This window comes from Hylobates moloch, unplaced genomic scaffold, assembly GCF_009828535.3.
Source record: "Hylobates moloch isolate HMO894 unplaced genomic scaffold, HMol_V3 SCAFFOLD_18, whole genome shotgun sequence".
NCBI classification, from domain to species: domain Eukaryota; kingdom Metazoa; phylum Chordata; class Mammalia; order Primates; family Hylobatidae; genus Hylobates; species Hylobates moloch.
This window is the reverse complement of record NW_026652293.1, coordinates 80468195-80490110: the sequence shown is the minus strand read 5'-3', so window position 1 is coordinate 80490110 and position 21916 is coordinate 80468195. Positions and strand designations below refer to the sequence as shown.

Genomic DNA, 21916 nt, shown 5'->3' with positions numbered 1-21916 from the left:
TAGGGGCTGCATGCTAAACAGGACTTGAAAGATTCTTGCTTAATGGAGGCCAAAGACTTGGACATCAAAGGTGAGAAATGAGTAAGTTGATCAATATCAAGGCTGGGGGAATTCACACTAAACTGACTTAGCAGGACCGTTTGCTAAGACTAGGCTTTACAGGCCAAAGACAGGCTAGGGACCAAGGTGGAGGCCTGATCAAAAACAGGAATCAGAGGCGCCTGGCTAAAGTTTGGTCAAGGAAGGCCTTTGTCAGTGACCTATACAATGTTACAACTAATTAAAGGGAGAATTTCAAGAGACTTTTAAAATAATAATTCAGCCAAATGAAGGCTGAAAAGAGGTTGCTAACAGATTAAAGTTGGGTTAATATCCTGAGTAATAAACTGTGATATTGGAAGTTGGGATTTCTACTTCGGGGTTATCTTTTCTTTGCCAGAGATAAATCGGTTGTGTCTCTTGACAAATTTTATTTATATTGCTATCCTTGGTCTTGCTCTCAGACAGAAACCATTTTCATTACTATTAGTTTTCTAAAAGTTAACCTCGGCCGGGCGCTGCAGCTGACGCCTGTAATCCCAGCACTTTGGGAGGCCGAGGCGGCCGGATCATGAGGTCAGGAGATCGAGACCATCTTGGCTGACAGAGTGAAACCCCGTCTCTACTAAAAATACAAAAATTAGCTGGGCGTGGTGGCGGGCGCCTGTAGTCCCAGCTACTCAGGAGGCTGAGTCAGGAGAATGGCGTGAACCCGGGAGGCGGAGCTTGCAGTGAGCCAAGACCGCGCCACTGCACTCCAGCCTGGGCGACAAAAAAAAAAAAAAAAAAAAAAAAAGCTGCAGAATAGCCAAGTCAATAAAAATTAACAAAGGTGCACATGCCAATGAAACAGTAATCACAAAGGTTTAATATTTTTTCCTTTTTAAAATATTTTATCTCTAATTGACAAATAATAATTATATATCTTTATGGAGTACCATGTGATGTTTCAATTCATGTACATATTGTGAAATGATCAAATAAGGCTAATTAATATATCCATCACCTCCCATACTTTTATGATTTCTTTGTGGTCAGAACATTGAAAATCCACTCCTGCAGGAATTTTGAAATATGCATTATTATTAACCACAGTCACCATTCTGTGCAGTAGGTCACAAGAAATCATTCCTCCTGTTGAACTACAACTATGTACCTTTTAACCAACATTCCACCCTCTCTTTCCTCATTCCACCCGCCTCCCCCCCCAGCCTCTGATAACCACCATTCTACTCCTTATTTCTATGAGTTCGACTTTTTTAGATTCAAAACATAGGGGATATCATGAAGTATTTGTCTTCCTGTGCCTGGCATATTTCATGTAACAGAAGGCTGTCTAGATTCACCCATGTTGTCACAAATAACAAATTTTGTTAACCATTCATCCTTGATGGGTATTATGGTTGTTTCCAGATCTTACCCATTGTGAGTAATGCTGCAATAAACGTGAGAGTGCAGGCATCTCTTCAACATAATGATTTCAACTACTTTGGATATATACCCAGTAGTGGGAGTGCTGGATCATATGGTAATTTCGTTTAAGTTTTATGAGGAGCTTCCATACTGTTGTCTGTAAGAGCTATACTAATTTACATTCCCATCAACAATGTGCAAGATTTCCCTTTTCTCCTCATCCTCACCAATGCTAGTTATCTTTCATCTTTTTTGATAATAGTCATTCTAACGGAAGGTAATATCTTTTTTTTTTTTTTTTTTTTTTTTTTTAGGAAACAGAGGTTCGCTCTTGTCACCCAGGCTGGAGTGCAGTGGCGCAATCTGGGCTCACTGCAACCTCCACCTCCCGGGTTCAGGCAATTCTCCTGCCTCTGCCTCCCAAGTAGCAGGGATTATGGGAACGCACCACCACACCCAGCATAATTTTTGTTTTTAGTAGAGACAGGGTTTCACCATGTTGGACAGGCTTGTCTCGAATTCCTCAGGTGATCCACCCGCCTTGGCCTCCCAAAGTGCTGGGATTAGGGGCATGAGCCACAGGGCCCGGCCAGAAGGTAATATCTCATTGTGGTTGTAATTTGCATTTCCCTGATGATTCGTGATATTAAGCATGTTTGCATATATCTGCTGGCCACTTGTATGTCTTCCCTAGAGAAAAGTCTATTCAGATTCTTTGCCTATTATTTAAGTGGGTTATTTGTTTTCTTATCATTGAGTGGTTTCTTTTCGATTCTGTACAAATTTTGGGATTGTTTTTTCTTCACCAAAGGTATTTAAGGATTGTCTTTTCTATTTCTGTGAAAACTGCCTTTGGAATTTTTATAGGGATTGCATTGAATCTGTAGATTGCTCTGGTAGCATGGACATTTTAATAATATTGATTCCTCCGATCCATTAACATGAAATATCTTTCCATTTACTCATTTCTTCTTCAATTTCTTTCAATAATGTTTTATAGTTTTTAGTGTAGAGCTCATTGGTTAAATTTATTCTTAAGTATTTTATCTTTTTTTAGCTATTGTAAATGAGATTGTTTTCTGGATTTGTTTTCTGGATAGTTTACTGTTACTGTGTAGAAATGCCACTGATTGTGTATATTGATCCTCCAACTTTACTGAATTAATTTATCAGTTCTAACAGACTTTTTAATGTAGTCCTTAGGGTTTTCTATATATAAGATGATGTATTCTTCTGCTGTTGGATGGAATGTTCTGTGTACATGTGTTAGGCCCATTTGGTCTAGAGTTTAGTTTATGTCTGATGTTTCCTTATTGATTTTCTGTCTGGATTATCTGTCCATTGCTGAAAGTGGGGTGTTTAAGTCCCCTAGTCTTATTATATTGCAACCTATGTCTCCTTTTACCTGTATTAATATTGCTTTATATATTTAGGTATCCCAATGTTGGGTGAATATATATTTACAATTGCTGTATCTTTTTGCTGAATTGATCCCTTTATTTTTATGTAGTGACCTCATTTGTCTCTTTTTACAGTTTTTGACTTAAGGTTTTAAAGTTTATTTTATCTAAGTATACCTGCTCCTGCTCTCCTTTGGTTTCCATTTGCCTGGAGTACCTTTTTCTATCCCTTTACTTTCAGTATATGTGTGTCTTCACAGGTGAAGTGAGTCTTTTGTAGGCAACATATAGTTGGGTCTTTTTTTTTTTTTAATTCACTCAGCCACTCTATGTTTTTTAATTGGAAAATTTAATCCATTCATATTCAAAGTATTTTGAATTCTTTGTTGAGCAATTTATACATCTCCATCTTTTTAGAGTCAGTCACTGGTGCTTTATTTTGTCCCTTTGGTGATGCATATTTCTTTTTTTTCTTTTTTTTTGGAGATGGAGTCTCGCTCTGTTGCCCAGGCTGCAGTGCAGTGGTATGATCTCGGCTCACGGCAATCTCTGCTTCCTGAATTCAAGCGATTCTCCTGCTTCAGGCTCCCAAGTAGCTGGGACCACAGGCATGCACCACCACACCCGGCTAAGTTTTGTATTTTTTAGTAGAGATGGGGTTTCACCATATTGGCCAGGCTGGTCTTGAACTCCTGTCCTCAAGTGATCCACACTCCTTGGCCTCCCAAAGTGCTGGGATTACAGGCCTGAGCCACCGTGCCTGGCCGGTGATGCATATTTCTAATTGTTCTTGATTCTTCCATGCATCGGTGTGTGTGTATTTGAAGAAGTAGCTACTTATTCCAGTCTTTGAAGACAATTATCTAAAAACACCCTTTATCTATCAGTCAGCCTGTACAGAAATTCTGGGCAGGCTGCCTGTTGTGGCCAGTGGGTGAGCTTGCTGCTTAAGTCCTCAGGTTGGCTGGTCTAGTGACTGGATGAGCGGATGGGCAGGTCTGAAGGCTGGATCCACTAGGGTGGACCAGTTGATTGGATCTGCTGAGGTGGACCTAGAACCTGTGTCCCTTGTGGCAAACCTGAATCCCAGGTCTGCAAGGGCTGACTTGCCACTGGAGTGGGCCTTGAGCCTGAGTCTGCAGGGACCAGCCAGGTACGGAGATGGGCCTGGAGTCTGTGTCCTCTGCAGCATAAGTCCACAGGAGTAAACCTATGTCCTGAGTTCACAGAGGCTGGCTTAGAGGCCTGAATCTGCAGCAGTATCACTAGATCCTCAGTCCACGGAGGCTGGCCTGGCTCCAGGGTCTGCTGGGGTGGCCTGGACCCCGACTCCACTGGAGCCTGGGATTATACATACTTACCAGGTACCTGGATCCATGGGGGCTGGCCTGAAGCCTAGGTCTACAGGGGTTGGCCTGAAGGCTAAGAGTGTGTGTGTGTGTGCTATTTTGAAGACTAGGTCTTTAAGGTCTAAGGGTGTTGACCTGGTGCCTGAGGCTAGACGTGCTAACTTGGCTCTGGGGTGGGCCTGAAGCCTGGAGCTGCAGAGGCAGGCCTAGGACCTTGGGCTACTGGGGTCAGCCTAACGCTGGGGTGTGTCTGGAGACTGAGTCTGTAGGGCCTGGCCTGGTGCTTGGGTGAGCTTGAAGGCCTGTGCCACTGGTGCTGGCTTGGTGCTGGAGTAGGCCCAGAGGCCAGAGACTGAGTCCCTGGTCTGGAACTTGGGGATGCAGGATCCAGCCTGGGGCCAGGGACGCTTGAAGGCTCAGACCTCACGTGCTGGCCTAGAGTCTGGGGATATGGGGGCCTTCCTGGTGCTGGGTTTGACTGGGGTGGTCCCAGTGTTAGGGTCCAAGGCCAAGTCCAGTGCTCACTTCTCTCTTCTTTCTCCAAGTGGAAAATCTCTCTCTCTAATGTGCTGCTTGAGGTTGAAGAAAGGGTGATGTAGGCAAATGTAAAACTGTCCTTCCCACCATCTTCGATGCCCCCTTCCTTTTTGTGTGTGTGGTGCTGTTTATTACATTCTATTTTTTTTTTTTGACAGCGTCTGGCTCTTTCACCCAGGTTGGAATACAGCAGTGCAATCCTGGCATCTTGACTCACCGCAACCTCTGCCTCCCAGGCTCAAGTCATCCTCCCACTTCAGCCTTTTGAGTAGCTGGAACTACAGGTGCACACCACCACACCTAGATAATTTTTGTACATTTTTTGTAGACATGGGGTCTCCTGAACTCAACCAATCCACCTGCCTCAGGCACGTGCCAGCCACACCGGCAAATTTTGTATTTTTAGTAGAGATGGGGTTTCTCCACGTTGATTAGGCTGGTCTCAAACTCCCGACCTCAGGTGATTCCTCCTGCCTCGGCCTCCCAAAGTGCTGGGATTACAGGCGTGAGCCACCATGCCCGGCCATGGTTTCCTTACTTCTTGTGAAAATATTTTCATTTGTGAATAGTAGTTCAAATTGATGTATCTAAAGGGGGATAGGAAATGGAGAATCCTGGGCTGGGCACGGTGGCTCATGGCTGTAATCCCAGCACTTTGGGAGGCTGAGGCAGGAGGAATCACCTGAGGTTGGGAGTTTGAGACCAGCCTGGCCAACATGGTGAAACCCTATCTCTATTAAAAATACAAAAAATTAGCTGGGCGTGGTGGCAGGTGACTGCAGTCCCAGCTACTTGGGAGGCTGAGTCAGGAGAATTGCTTGAACTTGGGAGGTGGAGGTTGCAGTGAGCCAAGGTCGCACCATTGTACTCAAGCCTGGGTGACACAGCAAGACTCTGTCTCAAAAAATAAAATAAAATAAAAAATACAGAAAAGAAAGAAATGGAGAATCCTTTTCTGTCATCTTGTTCTATTCCTAAGGTGGACAATTTTTTATCACTTTGGAGTCCTGTCTGAAGGGAGAAAGTGAAAAATGGAGGAGGGTTGTTTTCCATTACCCTCATATCCTAATGCTTCTGGTGGCCTATTTGGCCTTCAGACCCTTCTGGCCAGCCTGACCTCACCTCCCTGTCTCCCATATGCCCCAGCAAGCTTGGTGCCTTTTCCTAAAGGTGCTTGATCTGTCTTTGTTCTTTTTGCCTTGCCCAGAAAAGTCCCTTCCCCTAGCTGAGCCCCATGGACCAGGGATGCTGCAGAGAATAAAACAAATTATCTGTCCTCAAGATGCTCACATTCCAGCAGAAAGACCTAGAATAAATAAAATAATTATTGGGTGGGTAGTGATACGTACTGTTGACAAAAATAACGCATAGAAAGAGGTTAGGGAGAGATGCAAGTGGTTCAGAAGGTCTCTCAGTATGTGGCATTTGAGCAGAAATTTCAAGAGAGTCAAGGAGTGACTAGACAAAATATCTGAGGGAAGAGGGCTCCAGGGAAAGAGAAGAGCAGAAGAAAAGGCCAACATCGAATGCAAAACAGACAATATGGTTGAAACTGAGTGAGAGGGCCTGGTGCTAGCCTTTGGATTGACAGTGAGTGAAAAGGAAGGTTTTGAGCTGTGTGATAAGATCTTTCCTGCTTTTCAAGGATCCCCTTGGCTGTTTATGGTCGCTCATGCCTGTAATCCTGACTCATGCCTGTAATCCCAAAGCTTTGGGAGGCCAAGGAGGGAGGATCACTTGTGCCAGGAGTTTGAGACCAGCCTGGACAACATAGTGGGAGACCATCTCTACAAAAGATTTAAAGAATTTGCTGGGCATGTCGGCACGCACCTGTAGTCTTAGCTACTTGGGAGGTTGAGATGGGAGGATTGCTTGAGCCAGGACTTCAAGGATGCAGTGAGCTATGATAGTGCCACTGCATTCCAGCCTCAGTGACGGAACAAGATACTGTCTCAAGAAAGAAAAACAAAAAGCATCCTCTGGCTGCGTGTGGAGGGTAGACTATAGAACGCAGGAGTAAAGCAGAGAGAACAGTTGAGAGGTGCTGCAAGCCACGTTGGTCTGGACTGGGTGGCAGCAGGCCGCGTGGTGAGCAAGATTTGAATTCTGGGCATATTTTGCAGGTGGAGCTAATAGGATTTGTTGATGTGCAAGAAGTAAATGAGCCACAAAAAGGATTTTTTGGCCTGAGCAATAGAAGGAAAAAACTCATCATTTACTGACAAAGGGAAGGCTAAGGGGAGGCAGATTATGGAGGAGGGAGAGTTCAGTTTTAGACCTTCCAGTCTGAGATACCTAATAGATATGTCAAGTACAGAGTTAGGAATGACCCTCTGGAGTCCAGGGGAGAGGTGATGTTTTGTGATCAAGTCCTGTCCGTTTAGTTTTCAAGGTAAAGCATCTTTCATTATGGTCTGGCCTCGGGGAAAAAGCATGCTGTGGTTAGCCTCTGCATGAGTACCCACAAAGTCTAAATATAGGCCAAAGCCTTGAAATAAATATAGGCTTGAAGCCCAAGGCCCTAATCTAGTGGATCATAGTCTCTGCTCAGGGCTCCAAATGGGATGTTTAGTCACAAGCTTTTAGGTGCTTCTGGAGAGAGTGAACTGAAGACTAACAACGAGGAAAGGGGAGACAGAGAATTCTTTAGTTCCAACCATGTTTCCCAGTTCTGACTGGTGGGAAGGGCTGCATTTCTAACCAGCTGAATGAGCAGTGTCAGGAGGGTAAGATCTACCAGGTCCTGGTGGGTGGAAGCATGGAGAGAGAGCTAGGGAACACCTCAAAAATAGTCTGTTGAGTGGACTAAACAGGAGCGGAATGCAACAGGAATAGAACTAGAAGAAATGTCTTCAAATTGTTGGTAGCTCACAAACTCGTCTGTATTAGAAGCTTAATGCTGGAAGATGGCTGAAGAGAAATGGTTGGGTTCATTTTTTAGCCCAAATGCAAAACTTTTTAGGTACAGAAGGAGGAAATGAGATGAGGCAAGGAAAAGGGGAGAAGATGAAGGAGAGAAAGAGGGGGCAAAATTATGCAATGAGAGAGTCAGAGGTGAGCAGGAGGAAGGGCAGTTAGAAGTAAAACAGAAGGAACAACATTAGAGCACCCAGGCTGTTCGTGCTGAGGGGCACCTGCAGGTCAATACTGGTCTGCCCTCAGCCCTCACCTCGGCCTCCCTCCTGTGCTCCTTGGCGCCCAAAGTCCAGAGGGGGCCGAGGCAGCAGGAGGCTGGCATGTCAGCGCTGCCCGAGTGTGCGCACACCCGGCCGGGTTGCAGTAGCGCCGGCCTTGGCCTCAACTTTGCTCTGAGATCAGAGTGGGCACTGGTAGCAGGGGGCAGCCAGGCAGTGGGAGCAGGCATTTCAGAGCCCGTGCAGCAGGCACCAGGAGCGGAGAGAGACCGGGCAGCAGAATCAGGCATTTCTGAGCCTGCGCGGGCAGGGGGGCCTTCCCAGCCCCTGGAGAGTGAAGAGATGCCTGGGTCTGCAGCCACAGCTTGAGCCGCAGTAGCTGTGCCTGGGAGGGCGGGGCTCCTGGCTGCTCCTGGCCCCCAAGAGCACAGGGAGGCCTTGGTCCGCAGCCACAGCGGGGCGGCAGCGGCCGCACCCATGAGCGCGAAGGTCCCACCCTGTCAACTCAGGAGGGGGCGGGGCTTCTGCCTGTTCCTGGCTCCACTTGCCTCCCCCACTGCAGCCAGCATCACGGCAGTGGCCACTCTAGACGGGCTGCTGCTGCCATCAGCACAACCACAGCGAGGGTGGGCAGCTGCGGCTTCAGCACCAGCAGCAACATGTCGCTCCGCGGCCGGCGTCGCGGGCTCCGCCGCGTCGAGCACCCCTGCAGACGCCGAATTTCCCACGGCGAGTCTTGGCGGCTGGCTTCCTCCTCCTTCGCGTCGTCTGCCCTCCGGCCCGGAGCCAAAGCTAACAGGGCCAACCCAGGCAGCTGGGCCAGCCAGGAGCAAGGGCAACGCCTCTCTTATATACCCCCCCTCCCACCTGGGCCACATGGCATCACCGAGGGCCCAGGTCAGCCGCACTCCAGCGTGATCAGACTCGGTAGAGGCATCACCCTTCAGTTGTCAGGGGCTCAGGGGAAATGGAATTGGCTGGAGGATGAAGATACCAGTCACTGAGAGGATGAGGGCTGAGAAAGAGGGAGGATTCATGCAAATACTCGGAGCTGGGCTGGGCTGAGGGTGTCTGTGGGTCTCGTGGAATTTGGGGTACAAAGTCCTGAAGGAGTGTTCCTTTTCCCACTGGGAATACATCTCAGGATTTGAGGGCAGTGGGTTGACTCAACTTCTGTAGCAATTTGGTTCATTCCTCCTTGGATCCGGGGAGTGGAAAGTAGTTTTTCTCTTTGGAGAGAAGATACTAAAAGTTCAGAGGGTACAGCAATATTAGATTTGGCTGTGCCAAAGCAGGAGATAAGAAAAGCGCTATGGTGCCATGCGTGGCCCAGGAAAAATAAATGTTATGAAGATAAATATGCCCTCCACATGGACCCTTTTATGTGTATAAAAGAATTGGCAGTTTCAGCAGTCTGTAAACTGTATAGCTCAACAGTGACAAAAATACAAATAGCTCACATTTAATCTTAGCCTTTGTAATGGGATGCTAAGATGGAATTCAAGGTCTCAGACTGCAATGAGGTCACTAAAGGCAGAGAACCAACGTTCACAGAGAACCCCTCCTTAAAATGTTAGCACTCCTTTGCAGCACTTACAAAGGAAGGGGCTGGTGACTGTTTTTGAGAGAGTTGGCTCATTCCTTACCTAGATGATATAAGAAATTAAAGAGAGCCTGAGAGATTTATTTGGAGACGGTTATTGAAGAGCTGGGCGTTGGCAGTAATTTCATTTTATTATTTTAAACAAGATCAAACCAAGAGAACCAAAAATGTTCTTGGGTCTCAAAGTGAGACCCAACATTCTAAAAGTAACCAAGAATTACAAGACCTTTCATTCCCTTGGATGAAATCACAAGGATTTTGCAGATATCTATTAAGGGACGATGAGGAAAGGATAAAGTTTGTTCTCGATGGAGTCCTGCCCTTTTGATGTAAAAGTTACACTTTCATTAACGAGTAAAGTAGCTGGAAAAGTTACACATTCATTAATGAGCAAAGTACCTGGGACACCTTCCTTCCTACCTTACACTAGTCAGACAAGTATGTTGAGTCACTGATACTACAAATCAAAAGGAATATGCACAGGACACACTGGGCTCATCCTAAGGGTGTTCATGTTTCGACACCATGCCATTTGAGATATTTAGGCTGCAGAGGAGAAGGCTGGGCTAGTCAACAATCATCGTATACCAATAACAAACACACAAACAAGTCCCTGAGATAATTTCAGAAAGTGCCATGAAGAAGATGCAATAGGGCACAGTGAAGCAGAGCATGACTGAGGAAAGGGAGCTTTCTGAATGAGAGATTTTATGGCTGAGTGGGTGATCTTATAGCCGAGATTTACATGACGAGAAGGGAGCAAACATGAAGAACTGGGTGGTGGGCTGGGGGACGGGGCGGGGGCTGGGGGGAGAATTGAGTGCTCCAGAGACAAAAGAACTCCCTCCGGGATACTTGGCCCACTTGAGAAATAGCAAAAAGGGGGAGGACAAAGTGGGAAAGGTTGGGGGATGATGGCAGAGAAGAAGCCAAGGGCCCAGTTAAGTAGGGCCTCGAGGCCATGATAAGGATTTTGGATGGCACCACTCACAGATTTTAAGCAAAAGATTTGATCTTTGAGGAAATCTTCCCTGCTTTTTGAGGGTACAAGTTAAAGTAGGAGGCAGATCCATTAGGAAGATGTAGCCATAGACCAGGTGAGAGATGATAGTGGTATCGTGGGCTTAAAAATAGTCCTGGAAAAGATATCTGTGTCCCAATCCCCAGAACATGTAGAGATTACTTTATTTTATTTTTATTTTTATTTTATTTTAGATGGAGTCTTGCTCTGTCACTCGGGCTGGTGTGCAGTGGCGCAATTTCGGTTCATTGCAACCTCCTCCTCCTGGGTTCAAGCAATTCTCCTGCCTCAGCCTCCTGAGTAGCTGGGATTGTAGGCCCACGCCACCACGCCCAGCTAATTTTTTTTTGTATTTTTAGTAGAGACAGGGTTTCACCATGTGGCCAGGCACATCTCGAACTCCTGACCTCAAGTGATCCACCCACCTCGGCCTCCCAAAGTGCTGGGATTACAGGCGTGAGCCACCGTGTGCAGCCGATTACTTTATATGGCAAATACTTTACGGAAGTAATTGTCTTAGGATACTGAGATGGAGAGATTATTTGGATTATAAGGATGGACTCTAAATGCATTCACAAACATCCTTGTAAGAGAGAAGCAGAGGGAGATTTGACACAGAAGGAGGCAATGTGACCTCAGAGACAGATTGGAGTGATGTGGCCACAAGTCAGGGAATGCTGGCCACCATTAGAAGCTAGAAGAAGCAAGGAAAGGATTCTCCCCTAGAGCCCTTATATGGCCTGTGGCCCTGCCAATGCCTTGATCTGGATTTTTGGCCTCCAGAACTGTGAGAAAATAAATTTGAGTAAAGGGAGCAAGTTTGTGGCTGAAAACAACACACAACACATTTTGTTACAACAATTACAGAAAATTAATACCAGTGGCTTGGAGTAGGGTTTTAGCAATTGAGAGGGTCAGAAGTGATTGGATTTAAGATAAATTTTTGGAGACAGGACCAACAAGATTTGCTGATGTATACGGTTTAGGTGTCATAAAAGGCAAAGAATCAAGGCTGATTCCCTTTTTTCCGAGCAAGTGGGTGGATGATGACATCATTTACTGACATGGGGGAGGGTACAGGCGTTATTGTTATATGTTTGCCATATTTACGTTGGAGAAAATATCAGCTATCATGTGTCAGTGCTCTCCACATGCCAGGCACTGTCCTAAATTCTTTACATGTGTTAGCTCAGTTAAGACAGGTAAGTCAAGTGGGCAGTAAGATGTATGACTGGAGTTGAAAGAGGGCTAGACTAGGAGCCATCAGTGTATTCCAAGCCATGGAACTAATTAGATCACCCAAGAGAACATATGCAGACGAGAGAAGATCTGGTTCAAGGCCTGAACCAGGGCACACTTCATCTTTTGGCAGAACAGAGGGAATGGATCCAAAAAAAAGGAAAGAAGGAGCCAATGAGGAGGGTGGAAAACCTGGAGCGTATGAAGTCACAGAAGTAAAACTGGGGCCAAAAAATGTAGAGGGAGCCATAAGGATGAGGAAGACGAGAGCTACATAGTCGCGCCCTTTCTAGGGCAGAGAGGCGGACAGAACTGACAGCTACTATGTAGCAATATGACCGTCCCAAGTGACCTTGTGAAGCGCCACTGCAGTGGCTGGGTGGGGAGGAAACCTCCATCAGAGCCATTTGAAGAGAAGAGGATGGGAAGTGAGTGTCCACAGAGAATGTAGGCAACTTTTAGGAGGAATTCTGATGGTAACAGAAGTGGGCTGTAGCTGGTGGGACTCTGCGGTCCACAGAGGGCTCTAGCTGGCTTTCAAAGTGACTGATTCTGCATCATGTTTGCGGGTGGCAGCTGTGAGGGGGAAATCGAAGGTGAATACAAAACGGGAACAAGTGAAGAGGCAACATCCCCAGACAGGCCGGGTGGGCTGGGGTTGGAGCACAGGAGGCCTGACCCTGTCTCTTCCACTTTCCCTCAAACCTTTGGTCACCAAGCGCAGACGCTCACCACAGAAGCCACCCAACCACAACTGCAGCGGGGCTCCGCGACACGCGCGGCCGACTTGAGTCGGGGGACCACGATTCCCGGCGGGCGTTGCGCGGGGCACCCAGTGCGCAGGCGCACGCCGTCGGCCTCAGACTCGCCCCTCCCTCTGGAGCGCGGGCCTCAGTTCCGGGCTACAGCAGCCGTCACCGAGAGGCACCGGTTCTTCTTAAAAGAGAAACGCTGCGCGCGCGAGGTGGGCCCCTGTCTCCCAGCAGCTCCGGGCCTGCTCGCTAGGCCGGGGAGGCGCAGGCGCAGGCGCAGTGGGGGTGAGGGCGCGTGGGGGCGCACAGGTAAGGCGGGGGTGGGGGTGGGTCGCGACGGGGGCTCTGGGCAGCCTGGGAGCTGCCATTGGGATTGGTCTGCTCCACTCACTGTCAGCATTAAGTGGGGGTGCCCAAGACAGGGTAGGGGGTCCCTCCAGACCTCTGACCCCGGCCTCACCCCACTCGACCCAACTATGAAGAGCGCCCCCGGCTGCACGCCAGGACACGACCTTTCCTTCCCCTAGAAACCAGTAAAGGCCGCTGCCCTATTCAAGATGAAATGTGTGGACCCCCCCAGCCCAGTTGAAATTTCCCGTGAAAGTCTCTCGCCCCTTCCCCACACAGCTCCACTTCAGTGGACTGGAGGGCGCAGGCCTTTGTTCTGACTGCTTCTGTCTGCCTGCCTCCCACCGACGACACCCACATGGTAGCGCTGAGCTTCAACACCCTGTATCATAGAAGGACGGGGTTTGGCTCCACACCTGCCACTGCTGTTGAAATAGTTTAGTTTTGCCCCAGTTCACTGATGAGGAAACTGAGGCCCTAACGACAGGTGGAGCCGGGTCCCCGACCCCCAAGATCGGCTGGGCGCTGAAGACGTCCTTTCCACCCTCCAGCCTCTGGTGCGCATGGCTTCCTCCCCGGCGGTGGACGTGTCCTGCAGGCGGCGGGAGAAGCGGCGGCAGCTGGACGCGCGCCGCAGCAAGTGCCGCATCCGCCTGGGCGGCCACATGGAGCAGTGGTGCCTCCTCAAGGAGCGGCTGGGCTTCTCCCTGCACTCGCAGCTCGCCAAGTTCCTGTTGGACCGGTTAGGGGCCGGGAGAAGGGCTTGGGGGAGGGTACCCAGGCAGCAGCCCCTAGCCTCCTCTCCAGGGCCTGTCCTGCTGCTCTTTTCCACCCTCAGGTTTCTCACTTTACCAGGACGGCCTGTGTGACTTGTGGCCTGCGAGGGTCCTGCTCCCCTCCTCATGGTCTCAGCGAATAGCGGCCCTTAGGGCTGGCCCCTTACATGTGTGAGTGCCCAGGGCTGAGGGTGGCTGGCCACCTGAGTCCTGACCTGCCTCTTCTCCTGCTGGCAGGTACACTTCTTCAGGCTGTGTCCTCTGTGCAGGTAGGTAGGGGATGGCAGGGGGTGAGAGCCAGAGGGAAGAGGGACCGCAGGGTGACCCAGAAACACCCTCCTTTCAAAGGGAGCCCTGAGTGAGTTTGGGAAGGGTGGGGTGAGTTGGGGAGCACAGGGTAGTTCGATGGCGGCAACCTCTGGGTGGGGAAGGGAGCAATGTCTCAGGATCTAGTGTGTCTAGGTTCTGAAGAATGATAAATTGGACTGGGGCTCAGGTTGCCCTGGGGTTTGAGGGAACAGGGCTCCCTGGGTATGGCTCTCCAGGGTGAGAGGAGGAGACTTCCCAGTTCAGCCTGACTGCTTCCCCCATCCCTCCAGGTCCTGAGCCTTTGCCTCCAAAAGGTCTGCAGTATCTGGTGCTCTTGTCTCATGCCCACAGCCGAGAGTGCAGCCTGGTGCCCGGGCTTCGGGGACCTGGCGGCCAAGATGGGGGGCTTGTGTGGGAGTGCTCAGCAGGCCATACCTTCTCCTGGGGACCCTCTTTGAGCCCTACACCTTCAGAGGCACCCAAGCCAGCCTCCCTTCCACATACTACCCGGAGAAGTTGGTGTTCCGAGGCCACAAGTGGGCAGGAGCTTGCAGGTAGGCTGGAAAAAGCAGAGTTGTGGAGAAAAGGGAGGAAAAAGGTTTCCCATTTTCTGTAGCTCAGAACCCTGTTCTCTAAAAATGATCCTTTTTCAATGGAAAAACTCTATGTTGACAAAGAAATATATCATCAAATACATTGTTGGGCATGAAAAGCAAAACAAAATACGGTGTATGGTATGCTATCATTGGTGAAAAATACAAACAAGGGGAAAGTGAATGTGTGTATGTGTGTGTGTAAGTACTTGCGAATGTATAACATATCTCTGGAAGGCACATAGGAAACCACGTTGCCTGTGGGAAGAAGTAGGCGATGGGGGACAGTACTGGAAAGGAGATTTTTGATTGTATAGTTTTGTGAACTATGTGAATATCATCTCTGAAACAGAACAATCCCTCCTACTCCAATAGCCTCTGCTCCCTCCTCCTCAAGAGTCTCTGCCTGGGTGCGGTGGTTCACGCCTATAATCCTAGCACTCTGGGAGGCTGAGGCAAGAGGATTGCTTGAGCCCAGGGTTTGAGACCAGCCTGGGCAACATAGTGAGACCCCGTATCTATTTAAAAAAAAGAGGGGTCTCCCATCACTTCAGACCTTAGACCTTTACGTGTCCTCATCCCGTGAGTCCAGAGTTCCTTCTCTTTTGACTTTCCCTGTCCCACAGATTTGGAATCTGAGCATGACGAGAAGACTCAAGAGGCCAGGTTGCCCAGGTGAGGATGTGGGTAGGAGGGAAAAGGCAGAATTGCATAGGTGGGAGGATGAGGGAGCAGGACCTCAGGTTTGCCTTCTTTGGGCCTGCAGGAGGGTGGGACCCCCACCAGAGACCTTCCCACCTCCAGGAGAGGAAGAGGGTGAGGAAGAAGAGGACGATGATGAGGATGAAGAGGAGATGCTCAGTGATGCCAGCTTATGGACCTACAGCTCCTCCCCAGATGAGCAAGTTGGGGTTGAGGGAGAATGAGCAGAGCAAGAGAGGGAGGCAGCTGGCCTGGCAGTTCATGGCTTTGCAGACTAGAGGGAAGGGCTTGTTAGTGTGGAGGGAAGGCAAAAAAAAACTAGAGGCTTTGAACTGAGGGGGTGAAAAAGGGTGAAGTCAGGCGCAGGGAGATTGAGGGCTGAAAGCAGATATGAATGGGGAGCCTAGGGTGGGGGTAGGGTTGTTTCAAGTTTGAGATCTTTTCAATTTAGGGGCTAGGGTCGGGCAGGGGATGGCTGACTGCCCAGAAAGTTAATGCCATCTTCCTCTTTGTTCTCCTTTCAGTAGTGAGCCTGATGCCCCCAGACTACTCCCTTCCCCTGTCACCTGCACACCTAAAGAGGGGGAGACACCACCAGCCCCTGCAGCACTCTCCACTCCTCCTGCTGTGCCGTCCTTGTCAGCATCCTCATTGAGTTCCAGAGCTCCTCCACCTGCAGAAGTCAGGGTGCAGCCAGAGCTCAGCAGGACCCCTCAAGCGGCCCAGCAGACTGAGGCCCTGGCCAGGTAACCTGATGGCTGAGACAGAAAGGGCAGGGGCGTCCTGGGATGTGGCCCTCCCTCGAGGCCCTCTGCTCCCTCTTTGCTGCCCGTAGCACTGGGAGTCAGGCCCAGTCTGCTCCAAGCCCGGCCTGGGATGAGGACACTGCACAGATTGGCCCCAAGAGAATTAGGTAGGACTTGGGGAGATGGGGTTCTGGGGAGGGCCGAGAGGAGGGAGGCAGAGAAGGGCAGGCAGGAGTCATCCTGCTCCTCTCTATTCTCCTCCTCAGGAAAGCTGCCAAAAGAGAGCTGATGCCTTGTGACTTCCCTGGCTGTGGAAGGATCTTCTCCAACCGGCAGTATTTGAATGTGAGGGGCACAGGTTGGGGCCTGTGTGGCTGCTGGGGTGGGGGAAAAGGGCTAAAAGAAAAACTGAGGAAAAGGATCTTAAGGCATGGGAGGATTCAGAACCAGGAAGCAGAGGGTACTAGACATGTATAAAGTCTTTTGGTCCTCACAATATCCCCATAGATTAGGTGCTGATATTATTCCCACTTTGCAGACAGAAAGGTTAGGCATTGCTCAAGGCTTTTCAGCTAGTGTGTGTTAGTGCTAGGGTTCTGAGCCTGGTGGCCTGGCTTCAGAGTCCATGCCTGGGCTGCCTCATATCCTGGCTTGAGAGGGTAGTCCTAGAGTGAAACGGGCTGGGAGACGGTCCTGTCCCCAATCTCATTGCCTGAGAAATTTGAGGCACAGAAGGGGAAGGGTCCAATCCCTACAGTCTGCCAGAGCACTTGGCACAGCAGGTACCAAGGCTGGGGAGGGCCACAGACACTGGGATGGTGAGGTGAGGGTAGACAGACGGGAGAGTGCCGCCCACAGAAGATGACAGGAATCAAGTGAAAAGGGAAAACGACCCGGGATGATGGGGAAGCTCTAGGCTGAGAAGAGCATTCGGCAGGGCATGTCAGACATTCTGGAGTCTGTTATGGAGGAGATCAAAGCAGCCCCTGGAAGTTTAACTGTGGAAAAATGGGATTCTAAAGAAGGGGACAGCCCATGCAATTTAATTTAGTGAGCCAGGATGCCAACTTAGTGAAAAGAGAAATACTTTGATATTTAGGAGTTAAGGTTGAAGAGCCTGTTACCCTTAATAGTGTTCTAGGTTGAGTGCATGTGTGTGTGTGTGTGTGTGTGTGTGTGTGTGTTTCCAAAGCAGATTTAGAAGAAAATCATATTATATATATACCCATGGTGAACTATTAAAAAGCAAGCAGATGGGGAGATACTGTTGTACGTGAATACTGACATCAAATAGGATAATCATACTTACCCAAACTGCTTTCCCCTCTGCAGCAGACAGTGCATTCATGATTAGGTGAATCAGGGGTGTCACCCAGAGTGATACTTTGTACAGGGAACATTGCAGGACATTGCAGGGTGAGAGTGTGACAAGGAGGTGAGATAATGGAAGTCAAGCACAGAATTGGGTGACAGGAGAGTTGAGTGGTCAGGTGGGATGGGTGTGGTGCTCATGGTGTAGGTGAGGACTGAGCCTCAAGGAAATGAGCAGGCCATGACAGGGAGAACTGCTGGGGCACAGGGGCCAGGAAGGGGACGGAGGAGCATGCTTGCTGGGTCAGCTCAGTTGATCTCTCTGTGGAAGGCGGCTATCCTTTTGCCCCTTCTCTCCCTACCACCCACTTCCTTCTCTAGCACCACAAAAAGTACCAGCACATCCACCAGAAGTCCTTCTCCTGCCCAGAGCCAGCCTGTGGGAAGTCCTTCAACTTTAAGAAACACCTGAAGGAGCACATGAAGCTGCACAGTGGTGAGTGGTGGAACTCCACCTTTCTCTGTGGGACCTTTTACCTTCCTCTGTGGGTCCCGTCACCCTGGGCTCTGTGGATTTCTTCACCTCCCCCTCTACAGGGTCCTGTCACCTCCCGCTCTGTAGGTTTCTTCACCTCCCTCCGAGGGATGACTCTCCCTCATCCTGTATGCCTTGTGTGTTGAGCACCTGCTTGTTTTAAACTGTTCTGGGTACTGGGTATAGCAATGAACAGAGCAGGCAGCGCTAACCCTCTTGAGACATCCACTTTAGTGATACAGGGCTATGAAGAAATGTGGAGGCAAGGGAAAGGAGGAGAGCATAAGGAGGAGTTGCTATTGTAGAAAGAGAAGATGCTTTGAGCAAAGACTTAAGTGAAGTGAGGAATGGAGACCTGTACTTTACAGACTACGGACAGCACCTGTGGAAGGGCCCTTAGGTGGTATCTGGGTGACATGTTCCAGGAATAGGGAAGAGGTCAGGAGCTGAGAAAGGAAGAGAAGTCACATAGTTGGTGGAGGCCTCTGAGACCATCCACAGGACAGTTTGACGTCTGCTTTAAGTGAGATGGGTGCCATCGCAGAGTCTTGAATGGCAGAGGGACATGGCTGACTTTTTAAAAGATCATTGTGGCTGCTGTGTGAACAGGGGGACCTCAGATGAGCAGAACCAGGCACTCAACTGTGAGATGACTGCAGAGACGCGCAAGAGGGCAAGGTGGTGCCTGGATTTGCTGGTAGCAGCTGAGTCAGTGAGGAATGGATGGAGGCCAGTGTGTGTGCAGACGGAGCCAAGTGGGCTGCTGTGGGAAGGATGGGTTGGCTACAGTCAAGTGGACAGGGAGGAGTTGGGTAACTTGGAGAATTCCAGCCTCAGCAACTGGGCAGCAGGTGATGTGATCTTTCTGAAAACAAAGGAGAAATGGGCTTGGGAAGGGAAATTTGATTTGAGACATGCTAATTAAACATCCAGGAGATGTGAATGTGGAGATCAGGGGAGATGTCAGGCAAAAATATAAATATAAATGTGTGGGTCATGAGCATATGGGTGGTATTTAGAGCCATGAGGCCAGAGTGTCCCTACATAGAGGAAGTGAGTGTCATGGCACTCTAGCCATCAGAGGGCAGGCCAGGTGAGTAGTGAGGAAGATGAAGAGAGTGGTATTTGAGGAACTGAGTATAGAAAATGCTCCAGGGAGGAAGGGGGGATGATTGCCAGTGCGACAGGCCAAATGTGAGCTGAGAACAGGCGACCAGATGTGGCAGTGGTGAAGCCACCAGGTGACAAGATGGAACTGACAAGAGGGGCAGTGGAGCTGTGGGGATAGCCAGAACGGAGTGCATTCAAGGCAGAGTGGAGACAGCAAGTATGGACAACTCTGTTTTTCTGTGAAGACAGGCAGAGAAATGGAGTCTTAGCTGGAAGGCTGTGGGCTCAGGGCACGGAGATGGGAATGATTCCACAGAGAAAGGCTTGCTGCTGATGCTGGAGTGGGGTGGGGGACCTCAAGTGAGAAGGGGTCGGTCTTGAGGGGCACAGTGGAGGGCTGCCAGGGGGGAACAGTTTGAGCGGTTGTTTACATAGGCACAGATGCAAGTTGAATAGTGGATTTGGTGGGCAGAAGATGTGGGTGTTCTAGTTTCTTGGCGACTTTAGAAACGAGCACTGCTGAATAAGGCTGGTAGGCTGGGGGTGTTGGAGGCTGGTGGAGAAAGGTGGTGGTGTGAAATGTCTTCTGTATTTCTAAAAAGTTGGAAAAGTGAACTGATGAGGGAAATGCAGACACAGTAGGGCAAGAAGGGGGCCTTAAGACTTGTGGTTTTAGATGAAGAGTGGCCAAGAGGCAGATTGTGCCCCCTACAGTACACACGTGCAGGGCTGGAGCAGACCAAAAGTTGTGTCTGTCCCGAGTTGGGCTTTAACCAAGCAAGTACAGTTGACGGAGAGAGGGACGGAAGATTGGTAGTGTGAATGAAAGAAGGCAACAAAGATGGCTGTGGAAATGCAGCTGAGCAGGGAAGGGGCTCAGAGGCAAGATGGTGGGGCCAGCAGACTGGCCTGGAATCATGGGATTATCATAGCAAGAGGACAAGGTAGGAGGCCCTGGCACGAACCAGGATGTTTGAAATCACCATTTCTTTTTTTCTCCTCCTAACCCACTGTATCTCAGAAGAAATAGCAATTTCTGAAGTGGTGCAGTGCATGGGTGTGACCTGAGACTGGTGGCTGAGGAGGGTGGGCGATGAGGTCAGTGAGGTCAGGGAACAGAGGGCTGGAGTGCTGACTGACAGCAGGAATAGTGGCTGACAGGAGTAGAGGGGCTGAACCTAGTTGTGTGGATGGAGAGGGAGTGATGGGGCCAAAGGAGGAGGCTGCAGGTGTGTGTTCGTGTGGTCTGATGGTGGGGTCTTCGCAGAGGTGGGGATGTTAGAGGTGGTCTAAAGGGCACCATGAAAAGCAAAGACACCTTTTCTACTGTAGACCCTGGGGTTTGGTGGGTTAGAGAAACCACAGTAGCCTGTGAGAGCTGCTGGCAACACAGTGACCGTGGGCAACAGGCAGGTACTATTGGAACAAGCAGGGAGTGCAGGCTCAGGGAAAAAGAGGAGAGGGGACTGGCTGCCTGCAGACAGGTGGTTCCACAGGGCACTGCTAGGGTCTGGGACAGGTGGGATATGCAAGCCTGAATAGGTGGTAGATGATTCCAGGTGCCAGGGTCTGTCCTTGGGCCTTGAGCTTCAATCCTAATTCCCATCGCTGACTCCAAGCTTCTGCTTGGCTGCTGCCCAGTGCCTTCAATTCATACATAAGGACCCAGCTCTCCATTCCATGTGTCTCCTTTGAGAAAGAACCAGCCTAGAGGCTGAGGTGGGGTGGTGCACCTGCATCGGGAGTTCATTGGTTTGAGTGGGATTGGCGGGAGGGGGCTGGGGTGAACAATAATGTCTTTTAGCTGGGTTCATATCTTACTTGGTTGTCATGACCCATCAGGTAAGGGAGGTCCAGACGGGCTCCATGATTTGGATAACAACTACTTAGAACCTGAGCCTCCTGAATTCCAATACTGGTGCACTCCGGTGAGGGACAGTGGGTGGGGTGGGCCAAGGAGGGGCCACAGGGTGGGGGCAGATGCTGGAGTGTCCCTCATATGCCTGCAGACACCCGGGACTACATCTGTGAGTTCTGCGCCCGGTCTTTCCGCACAAGCAGCAACCTTGTCATCCACAGACGTATCCACACTGGAGAAAAACCCCTGCAGTGAGTGCTGGGGTGGGGTCTGAGGGCCAGGGGCCAGAAGAGAGGAGGTGGAGTCTGGAAGCTAGGCATATAGGACACCTAGGCAGTGGGGAGCAGGAGGAACCCCCTAGGGAAGTCATGATGGCCTGAGGCCTGTTCCTACTCTCCTCTGTTCCTGACTCCAGGTGTGAGATATGTGGGTTCACCTGCCGCCAGAAGGCTTCCCTGAACTGGCACCAGCGCAAGCATGCAGAGACGGTGGCTGCCTTGCGCTTCCCCTGTGAATTCTGCGGCAAGCGCTTTGAGAAGCCAGACAGTGTTGCAGCCCACCGTAGCAAAAGTCACCCAGCCCTGCTCCTAGCCCCTCAAGAGTCACCCAGTGGTCCCCTAGAGCCCTGTCCCAGCATCTCTGCCCCTGGGCCTCTGGGATCCAGCGAGGGGCCCAGGCCCTCTGCATCTCCTCAGGCTCCAACCCTGCTTCCTCAGCAATGAGCTCTCCTCCAGCTTTGGCTTTGGGGAGCCAGACTCCAGGGACTGAAAAGGAGCAATGAGGAGAGGGTCTGCTTGAGAACGCCAGATGATTGGTCCCCAGGAACTAAGGTGACAGAGTGCAGGGTGGGGGCAAGACTGGGCTGTAGGGGAGCTGGACTACTTTAGTCTTCCTAAGGGACAAAATAAACAGTATTTTATGCAGGCATGTGTGGGCAGAGCAAGTGTTTTGGCACCTGAGGTGCAGAAATCCTAGATCCCTTTGAAACCATGTACCAGAATGCAGCTTAGGTGCAGGCCCTGTTTCTCTCTGCAGGCCCTCACCTCTGACCCTTTCCAGACTCACTTTGACAGTTTGCAGCCCTTTCCTGTGGACTAAGACACCCACCCTTACACTCAAATAGAGCAGGCGGAGATAATCT

At 49.9% G+C, this 21916-nt stretch overlaps 1 protein-coding gene across 4 annotated transcripts; it reads left to right on the top strand.

Moving 5' to 3' along the window:
- Positions 1–12604: 12604 nt before the first annotated feature.
- ZNF692 (zinc finger protein 692) lies at positions 12605–21833 on the top strand. 4 transcript variants are annotated; one of them, XM_032137638.2, is made up of 13 exons: positions 12626–12796; positions 13387–13577; positions 13849–13880; positions 14211–14474; positions 15140–15188; positions 15280–15414; positions 15740–15961; positions 16051–16128; positions 16228–16306; positions 17654–17768; positions 20760–20845; positions 20927–21026; positions 21191–21375. In XM_032137638.2, exons 2-13 carry the CDS (start codon positions 13399–13401, stop codon positions 21232–21234), a joined length of 1383 nt encoding a protein of 460 aa, XP_031993529.1. In that variant the 5' UTR covers positions 12626–12796; positions 13387–13398; the 3' UTR covers positions 21235–21375. The 4 variants fall into 4 exon arrangements, with proteins under 4 accessions (XP_031993527.1, XP_031993529.1, XP_031993528.1 ...); XM_032137636.2 differs by lacking the exon at positions 20760–20845 and having other exon boundaries at positions 12605–12699; positions 21191–21833; XM_032137637.2 differs by lacking the exon at positions 20760–20845 and having other exon boundaries at positions 12627–12796; positions 15743–15961; positions 21191–21833.
- Positions 21834–21916: the final 83 nt, after the last annotated feature.